This window comes from Diaphorina citri, unplaced genomic scaffold, assembly GCF_000475195.1.
Source record: "Diaphorina citri unplaced genomic scaffold, Diaci psyllid genome assembly version 1.1 scaffold5345, whole genome shotgun sequence".
In the NCBI taxonomy this organism is placed as follows: Eukaryota; Metazoa; Arthropoda; class Insecta; order Hemiptera; family Psyllidae; genus Diaphorina; species Diaphorina citri.
This window is the reverse complement of record NW_007382721.1, coordinates 1-10,033: the sequence shown is the minus strand read 5'-3', so window position 1 is coordinate 10,033 and position 10,033 is coordinate 1. Positions and strand designations below refer to the sequence as shown.

General features: G+C 38.4%; 2 protein-coding genes across 2 annotated transcripts; both read right to left on the bottom strand.

The window, feature by feature from the left end:
• Window positions 1-3,034: 3,034 nt before the first annotated feature.
• On the bottom strand, window positions 3,035-8,171 carry LOC113472404. Its single transcript, XM_026832154.1, has 5 exons — window positions 7,772-8,171; window positions 7,235-7,387; window positions 5,464-5,733; window positions 3,950-4,916; window positions 3,035-3,668 (listed from the first exon to the last, which is right to left on the bottom strand). Exons 1-5 carry the CDS (start codon window positions 8,169-8,171, stop codon window positions 3,290-3,292), a joined length of 2,169 nt encoding a protein of 722 aa, XP_026687955.1. The 3' UTR covers window positions 3,035-3,289.
• Window positions 8,172-8,475: 304 nt separating this feature from the next.
• LOC108253970 lies at window positions 8,476-9,878 on the bottom strand (the record flags this gene model as incomplete). Its single annotated transcript, XM_017448833.2, has 1 exon — window positions 8,476-9,878. A coding segment is annotated over one exon (1,148 nt), but the record flags the coding sequence as incomplete, so codon positions are not given.
• Window positions 9,879-10,033: the final 155 nt, after the last annotated feature.

Sequence of the window (10,033 nt, the reverse complement as noted above, 5' to 3'; positions counted from 1 at the left end):
TTCCCCGCGCGTGGGACTTCAATTACAATTCAGTTTAAGGCCCCACTTTCCGAGTTTACTTTTCAAGTTTTTTTTTACAAATCCAAATCCAATCCAATCCAATCCAATCCAATCCATCCAATCCATCCAATCCAATCCAATCCAATCCAATCCAATCCAATCCAATCCAAATCCAATCCAATCATCCAATCAATCCAAATCCAATCCAATCCAAAATCACATTCCAATCCAATCCCAATCCAATCAATTCAATCCAATCCAATATCCAATCCAATCCAATCCAAATCCAATTCCAAATCCAATCCAATCCAATTCCAAATCCAATCCAAGTCAATCCAATCCAATCCAAATCAATCCAATCCAATCCAAATCCAATCCAAATCCAATCCACAATTCCAATCCAAATCCAATCCAATCCAAATCCACAATCCAATCCAATCCAACCCCAATCCAACCCAATCCAATCCAATCCATCCAGATCCAATCCAATCCAACCCAATCAATCCAATCCAATCCAATCCAATCAATCAATCAATCCATCCAATCCAATCCAATCCAATCCAATCCAATCCAATCCAATCCAATTCCAATCCCAGATCAAGTCCAATCCAATCCAATCCAATCAATCCAATCCAATCCCAATCCAATCCAATCCAATCAACATCCAATCCAATCACAATCCAATCCAATCCAAAATCCAATCCAATCATCCAATCCAATCCAATCCAAATCCAATCAAATCCAATCCAAATCCAACAATCCAAATCCAATCCAAATCCAATCCAATCAATCCAAAATCCAATCCAAATCCAATCCAATCCAATCCAATCCAATCCAAATCCAATCCAATCCAATCCAATCCATATCCAAATCAATCAAATCCAATCCAAATCCAATCCAATCCAATCCAAATCCATCCAATCAATCCAATCCAATCCATATCCACATCAAAATCCAATCCCAAATCCAATCCATATCCAATCCAATCCAATCCAATCCAATCCCAATCCAATCCAATTCAATCCAATCAAACCAGAATCCAATATAACAAATACATAAATCCTTGAATTATCATCAGATCCAATCAATCCACATGCGTCATTCCCACATCAATATCAGCATCCAATCCAATCCAATCAATCCAACCATTCAATCCAAATCCAATCCATATCCCAGATCACAGATCCAATGCGCAAAGGATCCCCACTATCCAACCAATCAATCATCTAATTCCACATCAAGGCATCCAATCCATATCCAATCCAATCAATCCAGATCTCAAGAATATTCCAATCTCCAGATCCAATCCATCCAATTAGCTTGGGATTCATACAATCCAATTCCCAAACTACCGAATACTCCAGAATCCAATCCAATCCCATATCCAGGATCCCATGAGCCAATCCAAATCCTATATCACACTATCCAATCAATACAATCCAATCCAATCCAATCCACATCCAATCAAATCCAATCCAGATCCAATCCAATCAATCCAATCCAATCCCAATCCAAATCCAATCCAATCCAAATCCAATCCAATTCCAATCAATCCAAATCATCAATCCAATCGCCATCCAATCAATCCAATCCAATCCACTCAATCCAATCCAATCAAATCCAATCAATCCCAGCATCCAATCCAATCCAATCCAATCCAATCAAATCTAATCAATCCAATCAAAGACCACAAAAAAAAACAACAAAAAACACAAACCCAACACCCCGCGAACAAAGAAATCCCAACCAATCAATACAATAATCAATCCCAATCAATCCACACATCCAAATACAATAAATCCAATCAGCATCCAACATCCCAATCAATCCAATACATACTCCAATTCCAACCATCAAATCCAATCCAATCCAATCCAATCGAGGAACTTCCTCCGACAGTGACAAAAATGAACATGATATATACTGAAACAATCCAATCCAATCCAATCCAACTCCAATCAATCCAATCCAAATCCAATCCAAATCCAATCCAATCCCAATCCTCATACAATCCAATGCCAATCCCAATCCAATTCCAATCCAATCCAAAATACATACAATCAAACCATCCAATCAATCCAATCCAATGACCACATCAATCCAATCCAATCCAATCCAATCCATCAAAAGAAAAATCCAATCAATCCAATCCAATAAAAATCACTTTGAGAGCCTTTCACCCCGGAATTTGAATTAACATTGACTTCAGGGTGCGGCCCCTTCTTTACTCGTCTTGCTGATAGTCTGTTCCTGACTCTAGACTCTAGGGTGAAAGGCCCTTTACATATAAGTACATTATATTATGATTAAGCCTGGAGGAGTTCATCAATTGCCCACCCACGCAGGGTGTAAAATCTTCTGTGATAAAGTGCCACCCCCGAGGGAGCGAAAGAAGAGTAGTACTCCGACGAGTAGTACTCCACCACTCACCCCCCCGAGGGAAACACAATTATGTGGAATCGTGAGCGACCTCCACCTCCAGTTGTCCCGGACCTTCATCATCCGTGCGGCACCTGGGTGTGTGTCCCTATCTTCCTAATACTCGCTCACGCCAACCACTAAAACTCCCCTGCGTTGGCTAGCAATTGATATCGCTCCTCCTGCCTGTGATCCCGTCATTGTGCAGCCACCTGTAAGAAAATAAAACATAAACTAAAACTAAAGACATAAAATTTTAAGCCCAATACCCAGCCTCTACGTAGAGTCTGGCATCCCACCCCTATCTATTAGAAGGAACAAACTTCTAATGAATTACGTCCTGAAAATAGCGGCTTTGCCGCTGAACCCTATCCATAAAGTTATATTCAATAACGACCTAACTGGTGTCCAGTTTGGCAAAAAACCAATTCCTCTATCTGTCCGGTTTAAATATAATGACTCGTTCCTAAATTCGGTTCTTCAAAACAAAATAGTCCCATACAATCTATGCTTGCCCCCTTGCCCAAATTTTTTTTTTTTTTTTTTTTTTTATTGAACGTTATTTACAGAGGGAAACTATAACAATCAGAGTCCTTGTCCCTCTAATATAGGCAGAGTGTTGGTAGGTAAGTACCTACAACACATTGGTAAAAACTGTAACTTCTAAATTAATAGGTATGTAGGTAGACATGAGAAAAGGGACCATCTAATAACTATGATTGATCATGGAACTTATTGGGGTATGAATTTTAGTAAAGGACCACTAGCCAAATTGATATGGGGCTGAAAGACTCTGATTATTTAACAAGAAAGAAGAATTTTAAAGGACCTTCAAAGAAAAAAAGAAGAAAAAAAAAAAAAGGTAAGGAATTCACATCTTGTTGAATAGCTTGGAAATCCTCAGGAAACGGATGACTTGGGAGGCAATATCATCACTATCAGACAACATCCATTTGAGGCATTTAGATCTCAACCGAACCTTCTTTCGATGATCTTCTAGCATGGGACACACAGACAAGATATGGTACACGGTTAAGGGAACCATACACGATGAACATTGCGGCGGATCTTTCTTCTCCATCAAGTGTCCATGGGTCAGGGACGTGTGTCCAATACGTAGTCTGGACAAAACTACCTCTTCTCTTCTATTGTGGCGATTGGAAGATGACCACGGTTTCACATTATCTTTGATGTATCTTAATTTATTCCTTACAGGGGTCGCTTGCCATTCATTCTTCCATTCAGTCAAGGGAGCACGTTTGAAATGCTCTTGTTTGTAATCTCAGCAATTAGCTTGGAAAGCAATAAACCTCTAATGTATCGGTACGGACGCTTACCATTAGTTGAATGAGGGGTAGGATCTAAGTTCGGTTTGAGTTGTACAATCAACTTGTACAAGTCGCACCTCATACCAGGTTTGTAAAGTACCAAATGTTTCTGGCCACTTGATGCAGTATTTCCATCTAGATTTTGCGCGCCAGAAGATGCACGTGCTTCAGTCGTTTCTCATTCATTCTTCCATTCAGTCAAGGGGGCACGTTTGAAAGTAGACTTGATATCATCAGCGGTAACTTCTTGTACATTCACGTCAGGGGTTGTATGAGCTTCATTAGCGGCAGTGTCGACCAGAACATTACCAGAGATACCATGATGACTAGGTATCCATGTAAATAATATCTCAATGCCATGGCAAAACTTCAGATCCAGGAGGAGACTTCGGATATTCAAACATATGGGGTTCGTCGGGAAGGGTTGCAGCAGGCATTGTAATGCACTCTTGGAATCCGAAAACACAATAAATTTATCTTTAAGCCGAAAATAGGTCTTACTGATATGTTCCAGGCAGAAATAAATAGCAAACATTTCGGCAGTGAAGACTGAACAAATGGAGTTGAGTTTAATCTTGTAGGGTTTGTTTTCGTAAACAAATGCACAGGAAGTAGAATCAGCACACTTGGATCCGTCAGTAAAGCAGGGGGCGAAATCACTATGTTCATTCAGGTACTTGAGGAATTTCTGTGTACATTCCGACGATGAAATGTTAATTTTTTTGTCATTGAATAGGTACTCAACATCCGGAATATTCAAAGTCCAGGGTGGATCTTGTGTTCTTACACATACAGGGTGGAGATTATCGATGTCGACTGAATGAATATTTCTTATTCGAGCACTCAGAGGTTTAGGTTTTTTATCGTCAAAGTTGTAAACTTGGTTTCGGTCTGTATTGAACACGATAGAATGTACAGGATTCAAGGGGTTGCATTTCAATTTTGATGCATAATTTATAATAAGTTGTTTTCTTCTATATTTCAGAGGCATTTGTCCACTTTCAGCTTGTAAACTTGATACAGGGGAGGAACGGAAAGCTCCCATGATACATCTAAGGGCAGCGTTTTGCACAGGTTCTAGTTTTTGCAGTAATGTAGCACTCGCAGAATCATACAGGATGCATCCATAAACTTGATACAGGGGAGGAACGGAAAGCTCCCATGATACATCTAAGGGCAGCGTTTTGCACAGGTTCTAGTTTTTGCAGTAATGTAACACTCGCAGAATCATACAGGATGCATCCGTAGTCAATAATAGGGCGAACATAGGCTTGGTAGATTCTCAGTAATAACTTTCGATTCAGACCCCATACCGGGTGAGACAGTATTTTTAGGATGTTGAGTGCTTTTTGACCCTTCGTTTTTGTATATTTTACATGTTGTTCAAATGTAAATCTTCTATCAAGGTACACTCCAAGCCATTTTATGCTTTCTTCGAAGTTGACATGTACGCCTTTAAAGATCAGTTTAGGCGGGCGAGTATTTCTTTTCCAACGTCTACTGAAGATTATACCACAGGTTTTGGCGGCTGAAAAATCTAGACCGTTAATTCTTGTCCATGCCTGTAGGTTTTTCAAGGATAATTGGAGTGGTTGTTTTATATCGTCCACATCACGGCCGGAGATGAAAATACCAAAATCATCCACATACATTACATGCTTGACTGACGGATGTAGGTAATCTGATAGGTCACAGGTAGCTATACTGAAAATATTACAGCTCAATGACGATCCTTGCTTAATCCCGTTCTCTATTTTCCTTAGAGATGATTTGTATGATTTACATTTGACTATTACGTAGTTATTATTTAGGAAGTGGGTCAAGTATTGGAACATAGGGCCACCAATATCCCATTCTGAGAGCTTTTCGAGTACTTTTCGGCCCCAAACCCGATTGTACGCCGTTTCGATGTCGAGCAGAACAGCAGCCGTCACTTGTCTGTTATTGATTGAATTACAGATTTCATCTTCCAATACGAGTAAGCTTTCTGAGGGATTTTTAAATTTGTTCCCAATATGTTTTGTTTTCTTCCGTGTTGTGGGATTTATCCTCATATTAACCTCTTCCCTCCCTTCTCTCTATCTTTCTTCCCTTCTTTCTCACTCTATCTCTCTCTCTTTCTATCTCTGTCAAGTAAAGCCAAAATAATTTATAGGTAAAGTTTAAATCTTTTGTTAACTTGCCATGAACTTGTCTCTGTCCCTCTTTCTCTTCTTCTTCCTCTCTCTTTCTCTTTTTGTTGTTGTTCTTCTTATTTTTCCTCTACTTTTTTTTCTGTCTAACCTATTTCTCTATCTTTTTCATTTAAGCTAGGTGTTTTTTTTTTTAAGTAAATTTTAGATTTAAAAAAAAAAAATCTGTACCAAAGTACACAAGACCTTGTTTACACTGCGTTAGTAAGGGGACTTTTCAGTCTCATTCTGTCAGTAAAAGCAGGGTATATTCTATATTGTACTCCCTCTGTCTCTCTTTCTCTACAGTCTCTGAAATTTTTACCTGAGCAAATTCCACAGAAAAGTAAAAAAGAAGAAGAAGAAGAAGAAGAAGAAGAAGAAGAAAAAAAAAATGGCGACAGAGTGAGGGAGATGATGTAAAAGATAAGAGCGTTCAAAATAATGACAAAGGCCAGAACTTGTTTGCAAAAGACTTAAAGTTGAAGTGGTCTCCCTTGTTACCTGGCAAGAAGAAGAAGAAAGAGGAAGAGAAGAGAGGAAGAAGAAGGAGGGAAGAAGGAGAAAAAGACAAAGAAGAGGGGAAAGAGGCTGAAGAGTGAGGACAAACAAGTAGAAGAAAAATAAGAAGAAGAATATTTAGAGAAAGAGTGAAAACAAACAGGTAGAAGAAGAACAAGAAGAAGTGAAATACAAAGGAGAGGAGGGAAAGAAGGAGGAGAAGAAGAGGACTAAACTGTGAAAGACAATAGAGAAGGTATACAGCAAATTTTGACAAAAAAGTTTCGTTATTATTATTATTATTATATTACACTTTATTAGGATTTTACAATGTTTTTTACAATACAATATTTACAAACAGGTACACAAAACAAAATAACAAAATAATAAGAAATTAACAAAAGGAAACGAAAATTGAATAAAGAAAGAAAAAAAAATTGAAAAATCCTAACTCAGGGGCGGGATTAATGCCTAGGGCATTTGATACAAATGTAAGGTCAATGGCCGATAAGGTACCATAGGTGTTATTTACATGAGTAGGTACATCTCTGTTTAACAAATGAACGTCATTCAGACGGAAGAACTTTTCTATTTCTTTGCCTTGCGTATCTAATTTGTAACTTCCCCACAAAGTGCTATGGCCGTTAAAGTCACCAGCCAAGATGAACGGCTTTGGGAGCTGGGAGGTAATGTGGGAAAATTCACTTTCTTTTACAATGCGGCTACTATTGCCAGGGCGGTTGTACAGGTTACATAGTGTAAAGTTCTGCTTTATCTTATTGGAGATTATACGTACCGCAACTATTTGTAAGTTACTTGAGTGGTTGACAGTGATACGTTGAGCGTGACACGAGTTGTGGACAACTATCATTACTCCACCGCAAGCAATCAATCCGTCACAGAAGTCCTGCCGGAAAACTTGATAATCATGTTGACTTGAACAGAATCCTTTGGCAGGAGATGAGTTTCCTGTAGGGCAAAAGCAATAGGTAGTTCATTTTTCAAGATCAATTTGAATTCGTCCATATTATTTTTGTACCCGTTTATATTCCATTGAATTACATTATCCAAGAATGAGTTGTTAATAATAGGACTATTAACCATTAATGGTTGATATTTTATTGTATATCGGGTATAATCGTGTTGATATAGGTATAATGTAACGGGTTGGTTAGGTACATAAATAAATAATAATAATCTTCATCAAACAAAATTAAGAAAAGTCCGGGCTACCAGGGTAGCTCGAACCATGATAATTTGAATTGTAGGTATTCTCATTTCTTTTAGAATGCTCAAGAGAAAAGTTCTGCTCCATATTAAAATCTTCGAATTCAGATGAGTTAGGAATTCCACTAAATGCAATAGTAGGGTGAGTTAGATTCAACCACTGTTGATGTTCGTGATTAGCTTTGTGCTGTTTGTTCTCTTCTAAACCTTTGTACATCAATTGGGAAATCTGATTTCCTGTATAATAGCTCTCAGGCTGAGTCATTCTAGCCATTTCTTCAAGATGTTGCCTATTTTTCTTGTTCTGATTAGACTCACGATTGTCCATTTCTTTGTCGGACTTTCTTTTAGGACGTCTAATGTCCGAAATAGCAGGAGGTACATATCGAGTGATATTTCTGTGATTGGTAGGTACATTGCTAGGTAATGGCGGGTACTGAGTATTATAATTATTGCGGTTGTTACTAGCCATTTCTTCAAGATGTTGCCTATTTTTCTTGTTCTGATTAGACTCACGATTGTCCATTTCTTTGTCGGACTTTCTTTTAGGACATCTAATGTCCGAAATAGCAGGAGGTACATATCGAGTGATATTTCTGTGATTGGTAGGTACATTGCTGGGTAATGGTGGGTACTGAGTATTATAATTATTGTGGTTGTTAGACCTTACCTCATCAATATTCTCTTCCGTGAGTACATCAAATCTGTTACTTGTCCTGATAGCGAACGTGTCACGCCCAAATTTTTTTTTTTTTTTTTTTTTTTATTGAACGTTATTTACAGAGGGAAACTATAACAATCAGAGTCCTTGTCCCTCTAATATAGGCAGAGTGTTGGTAGGTAAGTACCTACAACACATTGGTAAAAACTGTAACTTCTAAATTAATAGGTATGTAGGTAGACATGAGAAAAGGGACCATCTAATAACTATGATTGATCATGGAACTTATTGGGGTATGAATTTTAGTAAAGGACCACTAGCCAAATTGATATGGGGCTGAAAGACTCTGATTATTTAACAAGAAAGAAGAATTTTAAAGGACCTTCAAAGAAAAAAAGAAGAAAAAAAAAAAAAGGTAAGGAATTCACATCTTGTTGAATAGCTTGGAAATCCTCAGGAAACGGATGACTTGGGAGGCAATATCATCACTATCAGACAACATCCATTTGAGGCATTTAGATCTCAACCGAACCTTCTTTCGATGATCTTCTAGCATGGGACACACAGACAAGATATGGTACACGGTTAAGGGAACCATACACGATGAACATTGCGGCGGATCTTTCTTCTCCATCAAGTGTCCATGGGTCAGGGACGTGTGTCCAATACGTAGTCTGGACAAAACTACCTCTTCTCTTCTATTGTGGCGATTGGAAGATGACCACGGTTTCACATTATCTTTGATGTATCTTAATTTATTCCTTACAGGGGTCGCTTGCCATTCATTCTTCCATTCAGTCAAGGGAGCACGTTTGAAAGTAGACTTGATATCGTCAGCGGTAACTTCTTGTACATTCACGTCAGGGGTTGTATGAGCTTCATTAGCGGCAGTGTCGACCAGAACATTACCAGAGATACCATGATGACTAGGTATCCATGTAAATAATATCTCAATGCCATGGCAAAACTTCAGATCCAGGAGGAGACTTCGGATATTCAAACATATGGGGTTCGTCGGGAAGGGTTGCAGCAGGCATTGTAATGCACTCTTGGAATCCGAAAACACAATAAATTTATCTTTAAGCCGAAAATAGGTCTTACTGATATGTTCCAGGCAGAAATAAATAGCAAACATTTCGGCAGTGAAGACTGAACAAATGGAGTTGAGTTTAATCTTGTAGGGTTTGTTTTCGTAGACAAATGCACAGGAAGTAGAATCAGCACACTTGGATCCGTCAGTGAAGCAGGGGGCGAAATCACTATGTTCATTCAGGTACTTGAGGAATTTCTGCGTACATTCCGACGATGAAATGTTAATTTTTTTGTCATTGAATAGGTACTCAACATCCGGAATATTCAAAGTCCAGGGTGGATCTTGTGTTCTTACACATACAGGGTGGAGACTATCGATGTCGACTGAATGAATATTTCTTAATCGAGCACTCAGAGGTTTAGGTTTTTTATCGTCAAAGTTGTAAACTTGGTTTCGGTCTGTATTGAATACGATAGAATGTACAGGGTTCAAAGGGTTGCATTTCAATTTTGATGCATAATTTATAATGGACTTGAAACCTCTTATTGCTTTAATAACCAAAAATGAATTGAAAATACTATGGGACGAAACCGACCCTAACAACAAACTCAAAAATTAAAAAATCAAACGTGATGTAAACATATGGGAATCTAGCTATAGAGGAAACCGCCATGAGGAGGTGGTACTAACTCGT

Coding starts and splice junctions, on each gene's coding strand:
- LOC113472404 (XM_026832154.1), bottom strand. CDS start 8,171: ATGGACAATCGTGAGTCTAATCAGAACAAGAAAAATAGGCAACATCTT. Junction 7,388..7,771: donor TCACCCTACTATTGCATTTA/GTGGAATTCCTA, acceptor TTTGCCCTACAG/GAAACTCATCTCCTGCCAAA. Junction 3,669..3,949: donor TCTACTTTCAAACGTGCCCC/CTTGACTGAATG, acceptor CAAACGTGCTCC/CTTGACTGAATGGAAGAATG.